General features: G+C 42.2%; 1 protein-coding gene across 1 annotated transcript in view; it reads right to left on the reverse strand.

Moving 5' to 3' along the window:
• LOC116292316 (ADAM 17-like protease) overlaps positions 1-27,134 on the reverse strand; it is a 35,562-nt gene continuing 8,428 nt past the window's right edge. Inside the window, exons 8-20 of the mRNA XM_089029264.1 lie at positions 12,586-12,672; positions 11,648-11,737; positions 11,329-11,467; positions 10,589-10,696; positions 9,020-9,025; positions 8,516-8,634; positions 7,919-7,988; positions 6,562-6,691; positions 5,275-5,442; positions 4,383-4,587; positions 3,019-3,186; positions 2,327-2,380; positions 1-1,334 (exon numbers count right to left, since the gene is read on the reverse strand). Coding sequence (XP_088885390.1) covers positions 1,158-1,334; positions 2,327-2,380; positions 3,019-3,186; positions 4,383-4,587; positions 5,275-5,442; positions 6,562-6,691; positions 7,919-7,988; positions 8,516-8,634; positions 9,020-9,025; positions 10,589-10,696; positions 11,329-11,467; positions 11,648-11,737; positions 12,586-12,672 — 1,521 coding nt within the window. The 3' untranslated portion in view covers positions 1-1,157. The remainder of the gene's footprint in view (positions 1,335-2,326; positions 2,381-3,018; positions 3,187-4,382; positions 4,588-5,274; positions 5,443-6,561; positions 6,692-7,918; positions 7,989-8,515; positions 8,635-9,019; positions 9,026-10,588; positions 10,697-11,328; positions 11,468-11,647; positions 11,738-12,585; positions 12,673-27,134) is intronic.

Below are 27,134 nucleotides of genomic sequence, written 5' to 3' on the forward strand. Positions count from 1 at the left end.
TGTAGTGGAACTAATGACTTTTATTCAGTTATTTTAAGTTTTTAACAAAAAAACATTGACATCCAAATTATATACATTCTAGTTATATAATAGTTTGAAGTAGATATGATAAATACACATTAGTAGACCCTAATAGACCGTTTGCATGATGGCGTATGAGGAGGTATTTATGGTTATTTGTTGTTCCTTGTAATTCGAAACACCGGCTTCTATGGGAAAAATAGCTTGCATTCCGATTGGCGGTATTTTCAAAGAGGGATACACATTCATATCAAACCAATTTTAAAACACATTTACTAAATTGTTTAATTAACTAGATGCTAGCTAGAAATTATAAACTTATTATGGACTGAACCAAAAAGATTTAATTCTATAATTCATTTTATTGCAGTTGTGATAGAGCATATTTTGTGGGATTTAGTGAATAGGCCCTTTGCAGCTAAACAATCACGTGCTGATTAATTCACTGAGAGCAAATGAATGAACATCTTGATTCCCATGGGTGAAATATACTGGTGAGCAAACAAACTTTCTACAACCTGTTTCGAGAGATCGTAATAAAACTGCATTTCGTAACACACTGGTTACATGTCGTTTAATTCAGTTCTTTACAAGTAGCTAAAAAGAATCACCAATTTAATACAAAAACAAAAATTTTGCAGTCCAGTACAGACACGTGACCGTTAACTGCAAATGGCCTATTTGTAGTTTAATCTTATTTTCCCATAATTTTATTGTTACTACAAACTCTTGAGCCATTTTAATGTTACGGCATGTCGTACTGTGTACGTGCTGTAAGTCAGTACCGTATGTTTCCCACTCATACGATAACATTCTTCTATGGGAAGCCATTTCAATGTTACGGCATGTCATACCTTGTACGTGCTGTAAGTCAGTACCGTATGTTTCCCACTTATATTAAAAAACATTCTCAAGGAAAGCCATTAAATTAAGCTAAAACAAAAAAGCCATTAGTGACTTAATTTAATGATTTTCAAATTCTTATCCTGATGGAGTTGTTCTACAACTGTTCCTCTTTCTCTCTCTCATTGAAACTACTTCATTATTACATCTATATTAAAGTTATTTAACTATTCAGGAACATTACCGTTAGCTTTTCAAGGACTTGAATGGAGAAAAAAAAAAGAACAAACAGGCTAAAAGCTGCTTTCATTGACCGTAGCAACATCAAGGGTTGGTCGGCGATGTGTCTTGACATAAACAGGCCTCAGTTTCAGTGGCTTAGTTGCCTTACTGGGCCGCATAAAGGAATCTTGTCTGTAGATGAATTCTCCTTTTCTTGTTGTCTCCACTGGTCGTAGAAGTTGTGTGTTCTAGGAATAGAAAAATAGATTGTAAAACATATTGATTGCTATCAATATACCTCATTCCTGGTCTTGTGTGGCATCTTTTGCCATGGCCAGATATTTGGCAAGTTTTCGACAGAACGTTAGCTAAAGTACATTGAATGACTGAGCATGGGGGGCAGTGTTGGCTTTACACTGAAGGCTGTTAATGAGATTCATGAGATTCATTCAGCTGATTGATACCAAACAATAGAATACTCTCTGGTTGATAGCACATGACGGGCAGTGTTTGCCTGTCATTGTAGGCTGGTAATGAGATTCATGAGATTCATTCAGCTGATTGATACCAAACAATAGAATACTCTCTGGTTGATAGCACATGACGGGCAGTGTTTGCCTGTCATTGTAGGCTGGTAATGAGATTCATGAGATTCATTCAGCTGATTGATACCAAGCAATAGAATACTCTCTGGTTGATAGCACATGACAGGCAGTGTTTGCCTGTCATTGTAGGCTGGTAATGAGATTCATGAGATTCATGAGATTCATTCAGCTGATTGATACCAAACAATAGAATACTCTCTGGTTGATAGCACATGACGGGCAGTGTTTGCCTGTCATTGTAGGCTGGTAATGAGATTCATGAGATTCATTCAGCTGATTGATACCAAGCAATAGAATACTCTTTGGTTGATAAAACATGACGAGCAGTGTTTGCCTGTCATTGTAGGCTGGTAATGAGATTCATGAGATTCATTCAGGTGATTGATACCAAGCAATAGAATACTCTCTGGTTGATAGCACATGACGGGCAGTGTTTGCCTGTCACTGTAGGCTGGTAATGAGATTCATTCAGCTGATTGAAAATTATTAAGAAAGTTTTTTTTTTGTTCAATTCTAAATGACATAATTGTATTCGTTACCTGCAAAAGTGCCTGCATATGGTCTTACTTACGGTACTGTATGAGTTTTAATTAATAAAAATACTATTAAAATTATTTCAATAAACAATTACCAACCTTCGGATCTCTCCATTCTATTTCCTTCTTGACTTCTTTATCGTTCTTTACATCCTACAAAAATGTAAAGAAAAGAAAATGACCTTATGTCCATCAATATATCATAATAATTCTGCCTATTACTAGCAGCATTTTTATGTCCTGTCTAGGACACTATCTCGGCGCGCGCACGAAAAAATGCGCTCTTGTCATCGTCTTTGACGTCCGCGTCTTGTTATTAGGCAGATTAAGATTCACGTTTTTCCTTCCTGCAAACGGCAAACGTGACCACGTTTTCATCGTTTCCCTACATTTCACTTTACCTTTTACAAACCTTCTCGACAAAGACAAGTATTCTTTTGTTTATCTACTACTTGGAGATTTTTGCGATTCCTTTTCACTAATTTTAAATGATTTTTTAATGGTCAACTGACATTTTACGTTTGCCGTAAACGAGAATCTTACACTCTCTATTATTTACACTTTCGGTTGACGTCGCCATCGCAGATTTTACAAATCTTAACAGTAATATTAATTTTATTTTTATATCTATTTTTTATTATTATTGATTAGGATATAAAATAGTATTAGCTTTTCATTGTAATATTTATCCACACGCCCCTTGTGGAAATCAGCTTTAGTTGACGGGGCAAGCGTGTTTAAATAAAGTTTTACCTACCTACCTACCTCTTGAAGTCCCTAATATTACTTACGATTCTATGGACAATACAGCTGACTGGGATCCATATACATAACGAGAAGAACATGATTGTGCCAACGATGTTTGCTCTCATAAACTCCACAAACGTGTTGATATCCAGGTTGGTGAGCAGACTCCAGAATCGTTCGATAGCATCTTGAGAGCTTTTCTCGCACTTGCCCTGAAAAAGAAACTCTATTATGGACCAAATCCACTGGGGCGTAATGCTTTGCCCATTTTAGACCACGTGTCACTCTCTTGAGAACAAGATTCTTTGTTTGAGTTGTATCCATATTCATGTGTCTTCTCATGCGCAACCATTAAACAAAGAAATGATACTCTAGGGAATGACACATGGTCTTGAGTATAACATTCTTTGTTTGAGTTGTATCCATATTCATGTGTCTTCTCATGCGCAACCGTTAAACAAAGAAATGATACTCTAGGAAATAACACATGGTCTTGAGAATAAGATTCTTTGTTTGAGTTGTATTCATAATGTGTCTTCTCATGAACAACAGTTAAACAAAGGAATGATACTCATGACAAATCATGACACGTGGTACGAAATGGGAAAACAGTGGATTAGGTCTATTACTGGTGTTACGATGATGAGGGACAAGAAAAGCTAAAATGGGAAATGGTATTAAGAATGGGAATTAAAGAAATGGGATTGGAATTTAGAAATATAATTTCTGCAAGGTACTCTAGGAATGAGATTCGTAGGTCACTGTGAATGGGATATTGAATTACCAACATGGGATTCCCCCAAGGTTCATCACTAGGACCAGGATTCAGGTCACTGAGAATGTAAAATAGAATCACCAACATGGGATTCCCCCAAGGTTCATCACTAGGACTGGGATTTAGGTCACTGAGAATGTAAAATTGAATCACTAACATGGGACATCCCCAAGGTTCATCACTAGGACTGGGATTTAGGTCACTGAGAATGTAAAATAGAATCACTAACATGGGATTCCCCCAAGGTTCATCACTAGGACTGGGATTTAGGTCACTGAGAATGTAAAATAGAATCACTAACATGGGATTCCCCCAAGGTTCATCACTAGGACTGGGATTTAGGTCACTGAGAATGTAAAATTGAATCACTAACATGGGATATCCCCAAGGTTCATCACTAGGACTGGGATTTAGGTCACTGAGAATGTAAAATAGAATCACTAACATGGGATATCCCCAAGGTTTATCACTAGGACTGGGATTTAGGTCACTGGGAATTATAAACAGAAATGGGCCAAAACTTTTTTTTGTTTCCACAAAGCCAATTTCCTACAATAAAAATATGTCTTAAACCAAGATGTTTTCAATTACAATGTAAACACAAATATAGTTGTTTTACGATGGCAAGTTTACCTGTCTACAGCGCCCAGCGACACATGGCCTCCCGTCATTCAGCTCCAAAAAACCCCCACTAGTTTGGTTCTTCCAGGCAACGCATGTTGAATTCTCATCCTTCTGACAACACACCTTGCATCCATCTTCAATATTGGTGCACATGCAGGGGAGCAAGTTTTCCCCAACGCAGAAGTCTACACATTTGCCTGCTTTGCACTTACCCCTAAAGGAAAAATAGCATACATTATAAAGAAACATTTCTTACAGTGACGACACTTGAACTGTGAAGAATTCGAATTTTTTAAACAGACAGATAAATAGACAGTCTGTGCAGCATCATACCTTTCACTACAGTAGTATCTTTAAATGAGAAAAAAACACTTGAAGTAGAGAGATCAGAGGGAGGGATGGATGGATGGATAAATGGATGGGAAGATGGATGGGATAGAGGACAGACAGATAAACAGACAGTCTACACAGTATCATTTCAATACAGGTAGAATTTTTGTTAGAGAAAAAAAACACTTGGAGTAGAGAGATTGGAGGGAGGGATGGATGGATGGGAAGATGGAGGGTATAGATGGACAGACAGATAAAAATACAGTCTACACAGTATCATACCTTTTAATACAGGTATTGTTTTTAAATGATAAAAAACCACTTGAAGTAGAGAGATTGGATGTAGGGATGGATGGATGGATAAATGGATGGGAAGATGGAGGGGATAGATGGAGAGACAGATAAACAGACAGTCTACACAGTATCATTTCAATACGGGTAGAATTTTTATAAGAGAAAAAACACGAAGTAGAGAGATCTGAAGGAGGGATGGATGGATAAATGGATGGGAAGATGGAGGGGATAGATGGACAGACAGATAAACAGACAGCCTACACAGTATCAATCATACCTTTCAATACAGGTAGTATTGTCAGGTAGCGGTGGTGATTCAGGGCATGTTGCTTCATTGTCCTTGCAGAAAGCTTGTGCTTCACAGAAGGAAGGGTTTGCATTGCGACAAATTGTCCTCTTTTGGACAAAATGGCAGCCCTTGCAGCAAGGAGAATCATATCCATCACTAATAGAAAAAAAAAACCATGTAACGTTAAACATCCTCTCAGTAATATTTAAAAAACTCATTAATAATTCATGAAGGAAACACAATAATGACCATGAAGGAGGTTTTATATCTGATATAGATTCGTCTTCATTTGCATAAACTTTAACTTGGATTTTCTCTATCAAACTTGGTTCATTTCGTAAAGAATTCGGAGCAATATGAGAACTTACAACTAATAAACTTACAGATCGTGCTTTAATGGGTCTAAAACCACTCGGCTATGCCTCATGTTTTAAGTTTTATACCCGATAAAACAATCCTACTCATTTATTAAACATTACATGAATTGCTAAGTATTTTTTTAGTTTTGAAGTTGGATTGTCTGAATCTAAAAGTTATTTAATCGGCACACAGAAGCAAAACTTTAATTTTGTATGGCTTATATATAAAACCAGTGGTGCATATATGAAATGATCATTTAGCTATAGACCCCTTGCAGCACATTGGAATGCAGCTCAATCTGGGGGACAAAACAATAAGTTCCGTTTCTCAGGAGATTGAAATTCTTTTGTTTTGTCCCCCAGATCGAGCTGCTTTGACGTCACATGCATGGTGTCTATAACTTGAATGCCAAGCTTTGTTTAGCTATCACCCTAGCTTATCGCTGCTTGGATCCAACCTACAAACTTTAGGAGTTCAATATTAACTATTCCACCGACAATTACAGTGCCACACCTGCCGAAGCTGACCCATGCAAGGTTGTCATGGTTACCCCTGGTTATCGATTGTATGCTTCTGCGTGTGGACAATTTTACTACAGTTTTCACAGTTAATGGAGGATTGGTGAAGGAAGCGTAAGAGTAGCACAAGGCATAGCCAAGTGCTACTCTAGCTTCTTGAGTGCTTAAGCATCCGACCAAATGTATCAAAAACTCATTGGAAGCACACTTATAATCAATGACCAATGCTTTATGACAAAGGAAAAGCACTAAAAAATCTTCGTTAATCGAGAAAAATTAAAATTTATCCTACACAGCTTGCTCTTCTCAATTAGGTCAGTGTCCACAACCAATTTTGGGATGCACACTGTTAATTTACCAATCAGAGAGCTTGTTATATCCATGTTTGTTACATTACCTGCACTGGGCTCCTGGCTTTAGCTTACAGTCCATCGTACAGCAATCGCTGTCTGAAGTCCCAAGATTTCCAGGGTCACACTCTTCTCCTGGCTCTTTCTTGTAATTTCCACAAATTCTCTCTCTGGGTTCTGAAGTATTTGAAATATAGAGTAAATTTTATATCTTAATATTTATATGTCTAGAAGGTGGGGGAGGGAGATTGGCAAACATTAAGTCCAGGCCAGTTGTAATGATTTATGATTTATATAGCGACTTTTCTATGTGGATATAATCAAAGGAGCTTTACATTGAGTTGTGAATGACAGATTGCGTTTTGTGCAATTTACAAGCACTGAGAGATGGTTAGTATGAGGTGTAGGCACTGAGGGTGGTCACTGCCAGGGTTTCTTTACGTCCTCAGTGGTTCTTTTATGTCCCTCCTATATTGCTTAGTAATGATGAGTGTGGAGAGACGGGACCGCCATTTAAAGTGGTCACCAGAGCCACTTGAAAGTGTAACCATTTGCAGATGTAATTACAAAGGTAGCACCTTCTCCTCAGATATTTTAAGACCCTAAGTGTTGTTTCAGCCGAGGCTTGAACCACGACCTCCCGCTCCTGGTTTTCGCAGACAGAAACTGCAGAACTTGCCTTGCCAGCCAATTTGATGACTAATGTTGATACAGAAATCAGGGAACAGCCGAGCTAAGACTAATTTGGCTGGTCATCATGGCAAGAAATAATGATATAAGAAAGATATAATGATATCTAATACTCTAGAGAATAACATTTAAAAATACGACCTTATTTAATGTGGAAAGTACACTTAATTGACTGCTAATTTATAGTGTAGTCCACAAATTAATAAACTGAAATGAATTAATGATAAAAGAAACATAAAGTGTGTTAAGAATCCCAACTGGCAAGGAGGCAAACCAGTAGGCTATTTACAAGCATGGTCGAGAAACTGAATCTGAACAAATCAGGAATCAGGACAAATACAGTCTCAGCTAGTGGCCACAGCGGGACTTGAACCCGGCACCACCGGAGTGCGAGACCACCGGATTGTGAGACTAATGCTATGACTACTCAACCATGCTGCCTCCACTGAAATGACATAGGGTCTAATAGATAATAATTATCAATCAAAAAGCAAAGATGGTTTAAATGTGTCGTAGTAGGTAATTTTATCACTGTAGGTATGAAAGATACATGTAGTAGACTGACGTTTCGGAGGTTAGTCCTTTGTCGGAGTCAGTCCAAAAGGTCAGTCTACTACCTTTCGCACCTACGGTGATAAAATTAGCTACTACGAGACATTTGACTCAACTAAAAAAACTAGTCATCATCAAAGATGGTTTAAGTTCAGTTCATACCTGTAAAGCACAGTTGTGATTTGGCTTTGAGTACTGCACTAATTTGTCTTTTACTGCAGGGTGAAAACCTCTGTAAGAAAAGACCTGGTAGTGTAAATGAATGCTAAAAACAATGGATCGACCACGCCAGGAAGAACACACAAAGGATTCTAATGAAGCAAGTTGTTCACAGTTCAGACAACAGAAGTGTGAGAGGCTATATAAGTATAACAATGTTTGCAAGAGCAGCGAAAAGTACCAGGTTCTTTGTCAGAGGGAAGAACTGACAAAAGATAAGATTCATGAGTATCCCAAAGGATACGAAAGGAATAACGATGGTATCCCGACGAGTTTCAAAACGACAGCTGCTATTCATTCAAGGTTTGTCAAGTTTAATTGGAAAAATATTGTCACACCAAGAAAAACATCTATTCTACTTCCTATCTTCTCTCTTCAATTAGTGCCAACTGGATATTTTCTAACTCTCCTATGCCATGTCAAAATTCGTATTATCAAATTTTTGAAATTTCCTATCAAAATTACCTGAGAGATGAGGCGGTAAGCCGCGTGGGATGGGCTCGGAAATCATATAAGAACCCGTGTAATAATCAAAATTACCTTATTATTGGCTCTCTGTCCACTGACAGATGCAGGGTACATGATGTACTTCCCTCCGCTCCTCTCACTTGGAGCGCACTCTGCATTATCAGGATCATGCTCACTACCAAAGTTATGACCTGTACAATAATAAACAATTCCACAACTAAGCAAATTTGATTCATGATTTTTTGCATAGGGTTTACACTGTCATTTATCCCACAGCATTGAAAATACAGCCAATCAAAATGCAGGAAAGTTGTAGCTTTTCTCATGGAACAGAATGGAATATATGATTCCCAAAATTGATTGATTGATTGATCGACTGACAGACTGACTGACTGACTGACTGACTGACTGACAGACTGACTGACTGACTGACTGACTGACAGACAGACAGACAGACTGACTGACTGACTGACAGACAGACAGACAGACAGACTGACTGACTGACTGACTGACTGACTGACTGACTGACTGACTGACTGACTGACTGACTGACTGACTGATGGAATCTTTACTTACCAAATTCTGCATTCAATGAGAGCAGTCAGAAAATATGAAAATAAAAAGATATTCATTAAAAAAGTGCTTAAAATTGATCATACATTTGTGAGTGGATGAATAACGTAAGGCCTTATTTCAATGACTTTTATTGGAAAATAGCTATAACATTAATAGGCCATTTCACAGATCCCCTTACTCAACCTCAGCCTCGTCAGCACGTAATTATTCTTTAGAATTTGACTACAGTCCGCAGTAATGAAAGGAATTTACACATCAACAAACAATTGAAACACTTAAAAATTTCACAGGTTGTAGTCAATTTCTAAAGAATATATATTACACGCTGACGGGGCTGAGGTTGAGTAACGGGATCCGTGAAATGGCCTATTAAGGTAGATGTATACATGATTAGAAAAAAATAAATGTGAAAGACTACCCAATAACATCTGAGTGCCTCCTGTCGCGATGAGTCATTATTTTAATGATGAAATGCTATGTTTACAAAAAAATCTTCAACGAATAGGCAGTAATTAAGATAACTCTTTCCCCACCAGTGCACTGTTTTAAGGTTATTTAAAGCTGCAGCTACAAGGAATCAAAATGAAGTCCAATGTAGTGCTCTGTTTTAAGGAATTACCTCGTAAAAATTGCCCAAAACTAATCTAAAATGTCTTACAAATGTTTTATAAAGCTTAACTACAGTACTGCTAAATGAGTTATATTTGTGTTATTGGTTTGATAATTCCCTTAAATAATGAACTCCAGGCGACTGAACCATGCATTATGGGCGACCGAACCCGACTCCCGGCAACTTGTCTTGGGGCGACTGAATGCACAGGTGACTTCACCAGATTCCGTTTTAAGGATATTAAAGCTAGAGCTATGTGTAATCAAATTGAAATCCAAACAAGTAACGAAGGTGTGTGTAACTTTACCCTATCTTTCCCCACCAGTGCTTTGATTTAAGGTCTAAGAGACAGTCTATAGATCTTGAGTGCTTTACTCCCCAAAAGGTGTAGTTAGCTCCCTTAAATTGAACCTCATATCAAAAGATTATTGGCTGACTAAACAAGAGAAGCTAATGAGGAATGCTTTGTTATCTTCAATCAAGATGGTGGTTATGAAGTAACATTCACAAGCTCTATTAGACCATGGTTAAAGACAGTCATTAAATCAACTTAAATTAACCCTCATATCAAAAGATTATTGGCTGATTTAACAAGAGAAGCTGATGAGGAACGCTTTGTTATCTTCGATCAAGATGGTGGTTATGAAGTAACATTCACAAGATCCATTAGACGTTGGTTAAAGACAGTCATTAAATCACATTAAATTAACCCTCATATCAAAAGATTATTGGCTGATTTAACAAGAGAAGCTGATGAGGAACGCTTTGTTTTCGTCGATCAAGATGGAGGCTATAAAGTAACATTCACAAGCTCTATTAGACCATGGTTAAAAGACATTCTGATTAAACTTGAGTGTTTTAATCGCCAAAAAGGGTATTTTAAGCCCCCCCTTCTTCATATGAAGACAGTGTTAGACCATGGCACAAAAAATGTTACTTAGGTCACTATGAATATTCACCATGTGCAGTGACGATGTCTGCTTCCTCTGTCAGGACTCTCCTGTTCCAGTTGATACTGCTACTTAAGCCGGTGTTGAGGTACAATGTTCCTTCACCTGTTCTGTAGTCTTTGAATAAACAAAACATATTTCTATAAGTGGCAAAGACTTAATGATTATCATTGACAATATATATATATATATATATATATATATGTGAGGAATTGAAGCTGGGAACTCAGTGGTGAGTGAAGATTACACTTCCACTTTCACACCCTTAATGACAATGATGATGATGATGATGATAATGCTGATGATGATCTTGATGATGATGGTGACTGATGATGATGATAATGATGATGATAATGATGATGATGATGGTGATGATGGTGATAGTGATGATGATGATGATGATGATAATGATGATGATGATGATGGTGATGATGATAATGATGTTGATGATGATGGTGATGATGATGATGGTGATGATGATGAGAATGGTGGTGATGATGATAATGATGATGGTGATAGTGATGATGATGGTGATAGTGATGATGATGATGGTGATGATGATGGTGATGATGATGTTGCTGACGATATTGATGATGATGATATTGATAATGATGATGATGCTGATGATGATCCTGATGATAGAGTATAATACCACTATCCCACCCTTTATTTCCTTATTACATATCCTTAGTACATTTTCCAGGAATACCCTCTTCAACGTCCAGGACTTGAATGAGCATATTACATACCCTCAGTACATATTCCACCCACAGCATTACGCCTGGGGTTTCCAACATATGCAAGACCAATGACACCATCAGCAAAGTCTTGATATGTGAACAAGTGAGCGAGGCAGAACTTCTTCCATTCTGACTGATAACTGAACACCTAAAAAAAAGATACAGTGTACAAATTTACTAAATATATATCCAACATAAATAAACACCTAGAAAAAACAAAGACACCGAGTGACACAACAAATTTACTAAATATAAAGTACAACAGCTCCACACTGTAAATTGCTGAGGTATCTAAAAGTCATAAATATGTTATACATTCAAAGTTTACCTTCAGTAAAGATTTAATGTTCCATAACCCTCTCTCCATATTGTAATGCACACCATCACCTGATGTAGTTGCCCCTTTGTGGACTAACACCTGCAATCAAGAAAATACCAGAAAAACACTTGGTCAAAATATACTTGTTGGTAGGTTGTCAGTAGGGTGTTGGTAGGTTGTCAGTAGGGTGTTGGTAGGTTGTCAGTAGGGTGTTGGTAGGTTGTCAGTAGGGTGTTGGTGGGTTGTCAGTAGGGTGTTGGTAGGTTGTCAGTAGGGTGTTGGTAGGTTGTCAGTAGGGTGTTGGTAGGTTGTCTGTAGGGTGTTGGTAGGTTGCCAGTAGGGTGTTGGTAGATTGCCAGTAGGGTGTTGGTAGGTTGTCAGTAGGGTGTTGGTAGGTGGTCAGTAGGGTGTTGGTAGGTTGTCAGTAGGGTGTTGGTAGATTGCCAGTAGGGTGTTGGTAGATTGCCAGTAGGGTGTTGGTAGGTTGTCAGTAGGGTGTTGGTAGGTTGTCAGTAGGGTGTTGGTAGGTTGTCTGTAGGGTGTTGGTAGGTTGTCAGTAGGGTGTTGGTAGGTGGTCAGTAGGGTGTTGGTAGGTTGTCAGTAGGGTGTTGGTAGGTTGTCTGTAGGGTGTTGGTAGGTTATCAATAGGGTGTTGGTGGGTTGTCAGTAGGGTGTTGGTAGGTGGTCAGTAAGGTGTTGGTAGGTGGTCAGTAGGATGTTGGTAGGTTATCAGTAGGGTGTTGGTAGGTGGTCAGTAGGGTGTTGGTAGGTGGTCAGTAGGGTGTTGGTAGGTTATCAGTAGGGTGTTGGTAGGTGAGCAGAAGGGTGTTGGTGGGTTGTCAGTGGAGGGTTGGGAGGTTGTTGGAGGAATTTTATAAAGTTTAAATATCTTTTATAAAAATGCGGTACAGAAACTGTTTCTTTTGTTATATGGTGGCAGCATTTACCTTTCCTATCTCAAATCCAAAACCACCATAACCAGAACTCCACACTGTTGATTTATATATCTGGTCCACTCGGTCAATTATTCCTATCTGAAACACAATTAGGAAAGGGACCATTAATTACACACAAAATGAGAAAATAACCAGTCATACACAAATCACATGTTTGTTTGTTCATTCATTTGTTTACACTGAACCTGGTGGGATTCAAACTCAGGTCGCATTGATGACAGGCAAGCGCTCTCACAGTTATGCTACCTGTGCTTCCCAATCAATCACTCATCAATCCGTTCATTCAATTATTCATTCAATCATCCATCAATCAATCCATCACCCATCGGTTCACTCATTCAATGGTTTCTCAATCAATCACCCATCGGTTCACTCATTCAATGATCCATCAATCAATCACCCATCGGTTCACTCATTCAATGATCGTCAATCAATCACCCATCGGTTCACTCATTCAATGATCCATCAATCCATCACCCATCGGTTCACTCATTCAATCATCCATCAATCAATCACCCATCGGTTCACTCATTCAATCATCCATCAATCAATCACCCATCGGTTCACTCATTCAATGATCCATCAGTTCACTCATTAAATGATCCATCAATCCATCACCCATCGGTTCACTCATTCAATGATCCATCAATCAATCACCCATCTGTTCACTCATTCAATGCTCATCAATCCATCACCCATCGGTTCACTCATTCAATGATCCATCAATCAATCACCCATCAGTTCACTCATTCAATGATCGTCAATCAATCACCCATCAGTTCACTCATTCAATGATCGTAAATCAATCACCCATCGGTTCACTCATTCAATGATCCATCAATCAATCACCCATCGGTTCACTCATTCAATGCTCGTCAATCAATCACCCATCGGTTCACTCATTCAATCATCCATCAATCTATCACCCATCGGTTCACTCATTCAATCATCCATCAATCCATCACCCATCGGTTCACTCATTCAATCATCCATCAATCCATCACCCATCAGTTCACAGCAGCAGGTAGGGGGACTCGCGATCGATGCCAAAGATATACGGGTTTAACTCGCGGATTTACGAAGACGGGTACAGCAGATTTACCGCAAACGGAGGTTAAAATATCTTATAAATATACGATGCACGAATGTAAGAAGTTCGTTAACGACTTTTGCATAATTTGTCTAAGACCTAAAGTTATCGTACCTAAGCCAGAACCCTTTTGGTGTTGTGGTAAAAAAATGCAAATAGAAGATGACACGTCAGCACAGTGTTACGAGTGTGGTAAGAATATTCGTAATGCCGTACCAAATGCTACCAAAGAGCAATATTACGCCAATGGAGGTCGTAAGAAAACGCCATATAAGAGAATAAAATACTTCAGAGACTGGATGAGTCATATCCAAGGTTATCGACCGGTATATTTAAACAACGAAGTAAAGAAGAAAATCATAGACCATTTAGAAGAGCCAACCCCACAAAGCCTACGGAAGACATTGAAAAAATTAAAACTAGGGAAATATTACAAAGCTATTCCCTATCTTTTGTCTGAAATTACCGGTAAGTCTATTCCTGAGGTTTCTGATATGACAAAAGCCGAGTGGATGTTTTGTCGGCTGGATAAGGATATTCCTTATTACCCTAACGTAATTTACGAAATATTTTACAAAATTGACCCCAACCACCCCCTATTGGGATGGATTCCGAGGCGACAATAACATATTACGCGTAATTCATACGATGAATTTATATTACGCGTAATAATTTGCCAAATAAGGTTATGCAAATAATTCATATTACGCGTAATAATTCGCCAAATAATTCGCCAAATAATTCATATTACGCGTAATAATTCACTGAATTTATATTACGCGTAATAATTCACTGAATTTATATTACGCGTAATTTCTAGACTGACGTTCGATATGTAAATAGAATCCCGTCACGCTCTTTTCGAAGCAGATGTTTACTGAGCAAGCTTTCTTTGAAGCTCTTCTTTCGCTTCTTGATAGATCTTTTTGCGAGATTCCTCGGAAAGATCTTTTACGACTGTTTTTTTATTCCTTATGTCCGTCTTTAATTTCTCGTATTTGTCTTCTTCGGCCAGAATAAGCGAGAATTCTACGTCGTCTATCTTTCTGTCACGCAAAGCCTTTGAGACAAGGTCGGTAATAGTATTTACTTTAGCCCTAGACAGAGCTATTGTCGTGTCATGCTTGGATATTTTCGTGGATAGCTTTTTCATAATACCCGTAGCAACAGCCGAAATAATACCACAAGCTGCCCCAACGCCGGCCAAAGGAACTCCAACGATTATTCCCGGCCCAGTAAGCGAAGTAGCAACGCCAGAGCCCGTTAACACAACAGATATGGATCCTGAAGTTATCGCAATCTTATGTAGCGTACTCCGGGCTCTAACGTACTTTTTTCTAACTTTTTCATAGTGTTTTGCCTGCCCTTCCAAGTAAGCCAGGATTAAGTTCGCTTTGTTGAGCCTAAAGTTTTCAGCGTTTAGTTCGTTAGGTGTAGTATAGGGAACATCTGGGTACAACTGAGGTGCTGATGGTATAACATCCATTATATATACTAATGTACGACGCTTTTGGGAATAACGTAGAGGAGCAGCCACATCACGACAACCGGGATTACTGGAATTGGAGAGCATTTAGGAAGATGTTTCCACATGCAGACCCCAGTAAGTTCGAAAGAAGGCCCGATGGTATTTACTATAACGGCTCTAGGATGTACAGCAACGAGGATTTGAAACCTACGCTGGTCGATCAGATAGACAATCAACTGAAGAATTCTGGTTATATCGAACATAAGCCCGTGCAAGGTTGGTCAAAGGAATTATTGCTTGGTACCGGTACTTATCCGATACCCGCGGTTTCATTTGATGAACATCCAAGTTTGGATTTGACATTGAACATGCGGATCTCTAACAACCATTCCTTTCCGTTAAAGGTGCGAGATATCTTCAAAAACGTGCCCATTAATCATACCACCGCTAAGGAATCTCATGAATGGTTAAGTGGTCCTAACATGCGTTATTGGCCGCAGCAGCTGAACTTTGCGGTTTGGTGTGCCACTAGCGGCTGTGGAGTAAGCGCAAACTTGATGAAGAATTCGATATTTATGTTTCACTTTCACTTCACGGTTAGAAGAATACTGCATGAGATGGGTGTTATTGCGCTGCCGGGAGATGCCACGTTTTATCCAAGAGATAACAAATACAGCGTGCCGGCTTATGATAGACTTTGTAAGGAGTTTGGTGTTGTAGGGAAGGATTTCCGATGCACTACGGGCGCTAACAATGGGCTGGGACACGTTTGGGCTTATTGGGGGATTGGTGGGCACGAGCTAAGCGATAAGGAAGTGCATACGCTGCGGTTGCAGTGGGACACTGGGTATCACAAAGAAACTCACGACAGTAGCACCTTCTTTGAACCAAATGCCAAGACCACTAAGGAAGTCAGAGACGGACCTCTGTTCAAAGACGAGGGTGGTAAGTATGCCGGGGCCAATCCACTGATTATTAAGATTACCAACGACGAGCAAACGAAGCAATACTTTAATTTCATACCCCCAGAAGGTAAAGGACTAACCAAAGCCGGCCTTGCCCGTTTGAACCGCAGCATAGAAGCTTACGTGTATTCCATTTTGGGAGCTCAGGTAAACACCCGATCCAGCATAATCGGAAATACGGGCGCCGCAGAAGAAACGCGAGCCGAAGCTTTGATTCTATTCGAAAGTTCGATCTTGGAGGGCGACATTAGCAAGGGCGTACAGCGTTACCAACTAGCCATACAAAATTCTAAGGCGAGGTTGGACTACGCAGTAGCCCCGGGTTGTTGGTTAATGCCCAGTAATTTATCTATAAATACTGGCTCTGTAGTAGGATACAACAATAAACTGCAGCGAGCTACTAAGGATATGAAGTTTGGGGCGAATGACGTGAACTCTGATACTACCAAGGGCATTCCTCACTTCGTAGAGGAGCCAAAAAAGTCACACGAAACGAAGCTACCCGTAGTTAAGAAACCATCAAAGAAGGTTATGCCTGCGATACCTGAGGAATATGACCATAACTTACTAAAAGCCGGCTTAGCCACCGCAAGCATTGGTCTGAGCTATTATATATGGCGATGAACAACCCCTACGTAGCTGGAGTAGATTGTGTTTATACGACTTACACAGGCGAGAAAAAATACACCCAGGCATCTTGGGTTGATGTCACGGGCATGTCCGTGAATTTGAATTACTCAGGAAAGAAATTGATCCTTTGTAGTATTTGCATTGGTACGAGCAGCCATGCCAACGTCGGCTTTAGGTTCCTGGATGAGAATGGCGTACTGCAGCCTATGCGCGCGAAGACAAACAACAGGGAGCCTGCGCATTTCTCCGTAGAGCCGCCAACGAATAGCGCTGAGAATCTTACAACTTGGACTCTTCATATGGTTGCCAACTGCCATGGGAAGGTAAAGCTGCAAATGCGCGTAGACGATACGGGGAGCGTTTGTGTGAATAGCATAGAAAATCAAAGGGACACGGCTTATAACCATTTAACCATCAGCACTCTTACGGTGCTTAGCCTTTAAATATATGAATCCACATTGGAAGGAAACCCATTACGTTTATCACTTAAGGGATGAAACTTACACCGGTCGCGGTTGGCGCGATATTGGGATGTGGGTTGAAGTTGGAGGCCTTGCATTGATCATTTGTAGCATTGACATTACCCAGGCGTATGGTAGTATCATGGGATTTAGGCTAGTTGATGAAAATGACGAGCCTTTAACACCCTTTAGAACGTCAACCAATAATCGAGAGCCTACTCATTTCTCGACGCAGCCATATCCATTTAGTTCCGAGGCGTTTTACGTGGCTACGTTTCAAATGGTGGTTAATTGTAATTACGTTAAGTTACAAATTCACCCAGATGGTTCGCGCGGTAGTTACGTAGCTTACGTAAATAGTGCGATTAACAAACCTAATAGAGCTTGGCATCATAAGACCATTTCTACCATGACCGCCATACCACTAGTTCCGCATTATCAAGGCGGCGCGAATACTATCTTTACTTATCCCCAGTCGAGGACGCCTCGGACACCCGACGACGATAAGCCCGACATAACATACAAGGATAAGATTAACCCTTCATCTTCTTCAGGAGTACCACTCCAATAGCGACGACCAAGATCCAAATGTTATTCCCCACGAACTTCAACAGTTCTCCGCCGGTCCTAAGTACCAGGCTAAGGACGCTACCCAGCAGCCCAGGAAGACCGGCTGCCATCTTTTTTCCCAAGTCCGTTAGTCCCTTACCTAACTTGCTTACGCCCGCGCCTGTAGCCTTAAGCGTGGATAGGATGACTCCTACTACGGTACTAATAGCAACCGCAAACGCCAGCGGAATACCATACTTCACCAGAGCTCTTTTTACCTTTTCCTTGGTGGTAAGCCCCAGCTCTTTTTCCAGGTTGTCCTTTTGCGCCCGTAATTCCGCAAGGCGTATTTCAAGCGTATCTACTTCCTTTTGGGCTGCCTCCCTTTCCTCTTCGGGGCGAGCTTGGTCCGCAATTACTTCTTGCTGCCGCTCTATTTGCCCCTCCAGGTCTTCGATAGCCTGATCTCTTTGCCGGATTTGTTCCTCCTTAGTATTGATTTCAGCCATTAACCGTCGCCGTTCCACTAAAGAGCCGGCTATGGTGGTTTGTAGGTTATCGGTATCGTCTTTAATTAGATCCAACTCCTGCAGGGCGAGGTTAAGAGCCCTTTGAGTTTGATTTCTTTCACGTCGAATTTGGGTTCTTTGGTCTACCAACTCAGCTATTTCTTGATTTTTAAATTCGACTTCCCTCCTATGTGCGTCGGCAAGCCGTTGGTTTTGCTTCATGTATTCCTCCTCCCTTTCTTCCAACGTTTCCCGCAGTGCTTCCACTGAGGCGCCAGAGCTTTGGGCTTCTCCTAAGTCCTCCCGTGCTTTGTCTAATTCGCGCAGGGCCTGATCCACCTGATTTCCTATTTCTTTTATTCTTTCATCTTGATGGGCGGACTTCTTTTCAGCATCGGCAAGTAGCTGACCTTGCTTTGCATATTCTACGTCTTTTTCTCTTAACTCCCTTTGCAGATCCGCGGCACGTTTTTCCGCGTTAGTCCTTTCGGTTAAGTTGTGCAGCCTTTCTAACAGGCTTCTAGTAGCACGCTGAAAGCCTCTTAATCTCAAGACGTCACCCCTAACGTTGCCCTCCTCATCAAAGAGGTTTTGCGGTTTTGTCCAGCGGTCTTTGTCGGGAAATCTTAAGTCTTGGACGCTTATGAGGACTTTGTTTCCCTTTTCCGTGAGCTTTACGTCGTCAGCATCAAAGTTGTCGTAGCGCAGCTCTAGCTCTTGCGTTGCCCACTCTACGGTTTCCCGCGCGGCTGCTTCCGGCTCGCCCATGTTTTGAAGCTCTATGTGCTCACGCGGAAACGTGTACTCGCGTGCTTTGGGATGTCTTAGGGCCTTTGCAATCCTATCCCTTAGGGAATCGTCGACTTGTTGGGTGGGAAGCAGCGGTTCTTCATCACCGTCGTTAATGTCAGCCTGACCTTCCTCAGTGGTGGGATCGAAGTCGGGGTCTGTTCCTTCTACTTCCATTATATATGATAAGCTCAAAGTTAAATCCCAACGTATTACCTAAGCAGGTTGGCGGACTGAAAGCAGAACGCACCTTTCACCGGGTCACCTTTACCCCCAGCAGCGCAAAGCCAGGGGAAACCCTGTACGTAGGCGTGCCCCGCCTAACGGATAACCTAGTATTGGTTCCTGGTACCTTGGCTTTAAGGTTTGACCTAGCAATACAACCAACCACCAAGGACAAGCGCTATACCGTCAATAACGTGGGTAGGAACCTCGTTTCTAAGATGAGAATCAAGTTCGCAGGGGAATCCCTCTTGGATTTGAATAGGTACGACCTGTACACCACGTATAAGGATCTGTGGCTAACAGCCTTTGACCGTGCACAAAAGATAGAGCAGGGAATTGGAAGCGTTATTCTTCGTAAGCTTCGCAGCGATACTAACCCCGCGCCTACGGACTCCAGTGGAGCAACCGCAGTAGCAGACGCAACAAGGGTAAAGACCGCCTATGGTAGCAAGTACGTTATCCCTTTGGATTTCGAAGTAATTACGAGTCATGGTGTGTACTACCCCAGGCAGTTATCCGAGTTACAGTTTGAAGTAACCTTGGCGGACACTACGAACGTCATAGGAGGAATGGACAGCGCAATTAGCGGAGCCGTGGATCCCTATTCTATCACCAACTTAGAGCTACAGTACGAAACGGTGTACAGCGAAGAGCTGGCCCGTAGCGCTGGCATGGAATACAGCTCCGGGAAGGCATTCTTATACGACCACGTAGTAATGTATAAGACGTTTAGCTTCTTGGATAAGACGGATGAGGTTATCAACCAAAGCATTAACCTCCCCCGAAGAAGTCTCACGGGGCTAATGCTGGTGTTTGCCAAACCCTACGAAGCCGGCAAGCGCAACTCCGAAGCCTTTCACAACCCCAACATTACCAACGTTGGCGTGAATATCAACGGCGTTCCAAACAAGGTCTACTCCCAGGGAATAAAGCCCGCAGACGTGTACAGGGAGGCAATGCGCAAGTTTGGTGATCAGATATCCCCCGCAGAATTCTTTAATGATAAGTATGCGCTGTGGATCGATATGCGCACCATTAACGACGAAGACCTACATGGCCAGGGTTTGCGGTTGGTAAATACGCAGGACGGCATAACATTGGAGATCAAGCGCACCAAGAACGCCGGTGCGAGTGACGGCGACAAAATAAACTGCTACGTCTTCGTCGTGTCTGACGCGCAACTGAGCGTAGAAATGAATCAGCTAAAGAGCGTTGCCTATTGATCCACTCGCTCATCCTTTTGATAAAAAAATATCGTTGGTATATAATGCTTCGCGTATTCGAAAACAACGAAACCAAACTGCAATGCATAGTGCAAGGCGAAACTTTGTACTTCAAAGCAAAGGAGGTGGCTTTGGCGTTGGGCTATGAGCGCCCTAGAGATGCAATTAGAGCACACGTATCTGAGAAATACCAGAAAAAATGGGTTGATCTACAAGGGGCTGCGAATCACCGCTCCTTTACTACGCAACCAAATGCCGTGTTTATATCCGAACCTGGTTTGTACGAACTGATATTTAGCTCCAAACTACCCAAAGCTGTGGAGTTTCGTGATTGGGTCTTTGAGGAAGTCCTACCCGCGCTAAGGAAAACGGGTAAATATGCAATAGAAAGGCGGTTTGGCGGCCCAAACAAGTTAGTATTCAAGATCGAAAATGAAGCCGACCTACACGCGAAGGTCGTCGACTACACACGTAGGTTTTACCCCGATTTCATCATAGCGCCGGGTCTTGGCGAACTTCAAGATTCAGACAGCAAGCGAATAACCTGCTGGCGAAAAGGCTACCAAGCCGGTCAACCCGACCTTTTAATCCTAAATGCGCATAAGAAATACCGCGGGTTGTGTATCGAGTTGAAAACCCCAAAAGGAAACGGCGTCTTATCCGCGAAGCAATCTAAGAAAATCTCACAGCTTGACGTAAATGGTTACCTAACGATGGTTAGCAACGATTACGACATTATCTGCCGTGCCCTGATGGATTACGCGGATGGCATTCGTATTCCCTGTAAGGGCTGTGTAAAGCGGTTTAAGTCCTACGCCACTTTGAAAACGCACCTAAAGATATTCCATAGGTATAATGAAGCTCAGCTTGACTCACTGGCGTGATCTTGTCCACGGTAAAGCATACGAAATAAAAAATTACGTCGTCTTCGAAGACATCGACCGTTTACGGTTAGTCCTCAAAGACTTAGAAGGCAAGGAATATTCCCTTTGGGCGCCGGATTGCGTGCGGTACGTAATTCAGGGCGAGGAATTCACCCACTTACGCAGCTATGGTAAGGTAAATGGCCGATGGAAGTTTGACATTGAAAGAAGAGTCACTCCATCTCCTCTTTGTAGTTAAGCGCCCGCTGCGCTTTAGGATCCGCGGAGCACCAATGCCCCACAAAGGATCCTTCGGAGAATACCCTGTCGCAATGAAGGCAGGTGTATTTTTTACGCGGCTTACGAGGGGTAATGCAGTCGGCAGGTAGTTCGCAAGTAATACAGTCCATATATTGAAAGGGTAATTAGAATGCCTCCTAAGAAGGCGGCTGCGTAGGCTAGCATATACCTTTTAAAAGGGGTCCTTATATTTATTAATGTTTCTTCTTTTCTTATTGAGTTCTGCATACCTTCTCCAAAAAGGGTCCTTATATTTATTAATGTTTCTTCTTTTATTCTTAATAAACAATCAAAGAATATTAATAAATATAAGAGTGTGTTTTGAGACTCTTTGCGCAAACCCTACTTTACTTACGGGCTTTCCTTACCTCCATGTTTTGAGCATGCCAATCATCAAAACGATCCAAGTACTCCTTAAAACCGCGGGGACAATGCTGCGGGCACAAACACTGCCAGATATGATCATCTCCTTTCCTTAAGCCGCCACACGCGTCACAGGGTGCACTCCAATACTCTGCGTTCTCCCAGCGCGTACCTTCGGCGCGGTCGAACTCCGTAAAGCGTTGGTCTATTTCTTTCTTACGAAGAGTTAACTTCCTTATGGTTTCCGCTGGGCAACATCTCGCAGCGATATCACCATGCTCCTCGCATACGACGTCCAAATCATAATTACCACGACATCTATGTTGATGCCATGCGTCCGTGAGACCTTCATCGCAGCGCGCACACACATCCTTTAAGCACACCCTATTTTCTTGGTGGTATTGCAACATTTGGGGCGTGCTAAAGAGCCGATTGCAATCAGCACAACGTCTTTCCTTAGACTTCAAACACACCCTTCCTTCCACGTGATATCGCAGCGCCTGTTTACTGCTAAACTGCCGGCTGCAAGTGCCGCAGGTGGTAACGTTATCCACCTCTTTAAAACATACCTTCTTTTTTTGGTGATATTGCAAAGCCTGTTTGCTGCTGAACTCCCTGTCGCAATCCTTACACTTCATTATATAATAAGAATTTATTAACCCTTATAAGGGATACTTAATAAAGTCCTGCACGCTTTCTTTTGCCCAACCGGCCATCGTCAAAAGCGCACCAAACCTCTCCGCGCGCTTCAGACCGCACATTTCATCGTACAATTCCTGCACGCGCTCTTTTAACCGGTCTATCTCCTCCCTTTGCATTTCTATGGTGTCTCTTTTATCTTTTGCGTCGGTGGCAATCCTTCTTACTGCGTCCACTGGGTCCATCGTATATATAATGGATCCGAACCATATTCCTTGTAACGCTCTGATAGTAGGACCCACCGGCTGCGGAAAGACCCAATTCGTCGTGGAGCAGCTATTTGGACCCTTTAGATACCGCTTTGACTATATCGTGCTGCTTTGCCCCACCTACGTGAATAACCGCACCTGGACGGGCATAGGAGTGAAAGATGACGACTTCTTTGTGGACATACTGGATCCTAACGAGTTATCCAGCCATCTTAAGTTCTGGCACAAACAATTCCCTAAAGATACGCAAACCCTCCTTATACTGGATGACATTGCCTGCGGGGACGACGTAAAAAGGCGCACCTCCGAATTAGTGAAGCTCGCCTTCAGCGGTAGACACGACAATATCAGCGTTTGGTTGCTCTCGCAGCAGCTTACCAGTGTCTCCAAGCCTTTTAGGGAAAACATAGGATCTCTCGTAGTATTTTATACTCCAAGTAAGTCTGACCTGGAAACCATCTTAAGCGACTACGGCGGTGAGATATCCAAGGAACAGTTGCATGAATACATGCGGCATTTAAAGACGCACCAACATTCCAAGATGATCTTCTCTTTGAGGTTTCCGTATTCCATAAAGATATATGGACATTGAGCAGCTCTTAGATGAAGTCCCCACACAGTTAGACGAAAGTAACCTCAAGGAACAACTTAACATCCTTGTGTCTTCGGGGAAGTGTAAAGAAATGATAGGCAAGGAACTTACCCATGAGCAGGTTAATAAGCTGTCAGAAGAGGAAGTTAAAAAGTTCCATAAGAGGTATGAGGCTGCCCTTGCAAGTAAGACCACGGACGCCGTAGCAGACTCCGCTATCCGACTTGCCACCAAGCTCCTTGGACTTGCGCTGCCTATAGACGACGTGGAGCAACTGCGGAAGGACATAAGCGAGGACTACGTTATCGCCCAAGAACTTAAGATAACCTGCGGGTGGTTGTCTTTGAAGTGCGGTAAGTTAATGGCAGTCGCCTCTGCGGCACTTCACGTAGCTCAGCACGTCGACTTGAAGGAGGTACTAGGTTTCTTTGGAACAACTTGGAAGGACTTCAAGAAGGATAGAGAAGTCGAAAAGGTCTTCCAGGCGGCACTTGCCGAGGTACCTGATCAAGTCGCCTCAAGTACTTAGTCAAGTCGTTGTCAAGTCACCTCAAGTACTTAGTCAAGTCGTTGTCAAGTCACCTCAAGTACTTAGTCAAGTCGTTGTCAAGTCATTGCCAAGTCATTGTCAAGTCGTCATCAAGTTACTTGTCAAGTCCTTCAAGTCCCTTAATATAAGATGAGTGGCACCGAAGAACAACCACCCGTAGAAGATACCAAGATTACTAAGGCTAAATCTCCAGGCAGAGTTGCCGCGGGAAAGAAGCTCGCGGAGATGAATAGGAAGAACAAAGCCAAAAAAGAAGAAAAGGTGGAGGAAAAAGAAGAGGAATCCTTTATCAATCCTGGGTACGTCATTGGCGCGTTAGGAGTCGCTATAGCAGCAGGCAGCCTCTACTTACAATGGCGGGCTACGAAGCCAAAAGTAAAGTGGGAGGCCGCAACATATCACGCACCTGTGGAACCGGCTGTTAGAAAAAGTAAGATCCCTGAAATGGAGTAGATTTATCACCCGCGGCGACCTAGATTTTCCTTCTCGCTTTGTAATATAATGTCAACCGCGTTATTGAAAACTGTTGAAGAAGCAGCTATTATTACTTCCATCGTTGCGGGTATTGGTTGGGTTGGTAAGAAAGTGCTCAAAGAAGACTTTACTGAAGACCCAAGCAGGAGCTTCGCTAATTTTGCTAAAATGACCGCTGCCGTAGGCGGGGCTATCATGGTAAAGGATTACCTACGGAAGGAAAAGTACCTACCTACGGTGTGATTTTCTAATATATAATGGCTAGCGTGGTCGTAGGTGGAGTTATTGCAGCTTTAGCATTCACTGGAGCTAATTATGGTGGTCAGTATTTGGATAGATTAGTCAGAGGCGACAAAAGCGGAGATTTGGCCGCCGAAAGGAAAAGGCATGATTTAGCGCTGGAGAAATATCAAAGGGACGTGGCAGCTTGGAATGAAAAAAGACAAGCTTACAGGGATTGGTTGGACAAGAACTACCAAGACAAAATGCAGGCGGATAAGAACTTCGAAAATACAGACTACGCCTTTAAACTTTATGCGCAAGCACACCCCGACTTTAGAATGAGAAAGCCTCAGTTCAAGAATTACTACCAGCCTTCTAAGAAACAAAAAGATAGTGAGTTGGTATTCGTGGGAGTTGCAGGGCTGGCGGGAGGCGTGGCTTTGGCGTATCTGCTCTGAGCTGCGCTTAGCCTCTAGTGGCGCCTTTGGCGCCTAGAATATAATGATCGTCTTTTTGGAAAGCAATAAGAATAACTTTACCACTTATCTGAATCCTCCCATCCGCGCGGAAAGGGTTCGGTTGGTTAGTTGCTCTTTGTACAATTCTTGGTATAATTTGATTGGCGGCTTTGTCATCGGAACTTCCGGCGCCAAGCCAAAGTTACCAGATTCCCATTACACCCCCATAACACTGGCTAAGGAGCTAGCAAAGCATGGATATACTCTTACCACAGGATTACCCCATGAAATGAAGTTCAAGAAAAATAGTGGAAGCGCTAATTTGAAGGACAGTTCATTGGTAGAACTCCTGGGCCTTACTAGTACCACGATAAATAGCGGCAGTACATATGATGTGAAATGGAAAGTCGCATCCTCTTACGAAGTCTATTGCGACTTGGTTCATAGTTACAACAATGGAGAAAAGTCTTCTCTTATGTCCAAGTTTCTACCCAAAGGTAGTCCATTTGACTCAGAAGAATACACTCCCATTTCTTTGAGCTATGATTTGTCTAATTTGGTAGAAAGCATAAACATCACCATTAAAGTGGACGGAAAGACGGTGGATTTTAACGGACGTAAGATCAATCTTGTCCTATCCTTCGCTTGAATCAAGCGAAGCGCGATTCTATTCATATAATGGGCCGCGTAGAGGACAAACTCAAAAGGATTTACTATGGGCCTGAAGGCTATTGGAAAGGAGCGTCGGCCATCAAGAAACTCGCGACCGCGGCCAGGGTATCAGATGAAACGGCTAAGAACTGGCTAAGAAAACAAACCCTCTGGCAGGTTTATCTTCCCGTGCCTAAGTACATTCCCAGGCCCAGCTTTACCGTAAATACCCCCTAATGAAGTTCATCAGGCAGATTTGCTTTTCTTACCGCACGATAAGGTGAGAAAAAAGACCTATAGGTACGCTTTGACCGTAGTTGATATCGCAAGCAGATACAAGGACGCCGAACCCATAACCAGCAAGGATTCTGGAGAAGTCGCAGAAGCCCTAGGTAGGATTTATAAGCGCGTCTTGAAATGGCCTAAGCTGCTGCAAGTGGATGCGGGGACAGAGTTCATGGGCGTGGTTACTAAGACCCTGAAAGACCACGACACTAAGATTAGGAGAGCCGAAGCTGAGTACCACAGGGGTCAGAGCATCGTCGAAAGATTCAATAAGACCTTGGCCGAGCGTCTCTTTGGGTACCAGTATTGGAAAGAGCTGGAAGATCCCTCCAAACGCAACAGGGAATGGACTCAGAGGCTCCCCCAGGTCGTCGCGGCTTTGAACAACGAGGCGGCCAGGGCTACGGGAATAAAACCCAAGGATGCCATAAAAAAGAAACACGTGGAACACAAGTCCTACGTCAGAAGTTCGAGGGCGGTCGGACTGAAGGAAAAAAAGCTACCCCGCGACATAGTGGTCAGATACCTCTATCAGCCGGGGGAACTCGAAGGTGGCAGTAAGAGAGCCACGGATCCTAACTGGTCCCTGGAAACGTATGAGATTTCAAAGTCCGTCACCAAGGAAGGGCAACCCGTGTTGTATTACCTAAATGGCCCAAGTCGCGGATTCGTCATGGAAGAGCTGCTCATAGTCCCCAAAGACTCAGAGTAGCGCAGCACCACGCGCCCGATTACACTCTAGGCATGTCAGCCTTACGTTGCCTCTGCAATGCCCGCGTTTGTTGTTGATACGATCCACGGAGAACTGCTGATCATCATTCGGGTCAAACCTCCATAGTAGAGGTATGTTGCATTTGGCACACCGTGCCCCTTTCTTATAGACGTCGTCCACGCATAGGTCAAACTTTATCCCCGCATAGCGGGGATCTTTGCTCTTTTCTTCGTCGTGCCGCTTGTAGCGAAGG

The sequence above is a fragment of the Actinia tenebrosa genome, unplaced genomic scaffold, assembly GCF_029948245.1.
Source record: "Actinia tenebrosa isolate PJP-AT-01 unplaced genomic scaffold, QUT_ActTen_1.0 PGA_scaffold13__45_contigs__length_12533684, whole genome shotgun sequence".
Lineage (NCBI taxonomy): Eukaryota > Metazoa > Cnidaria > Anthozoa > Actiniaria > Actiniidae > Actinia > Actinia tenebrosa.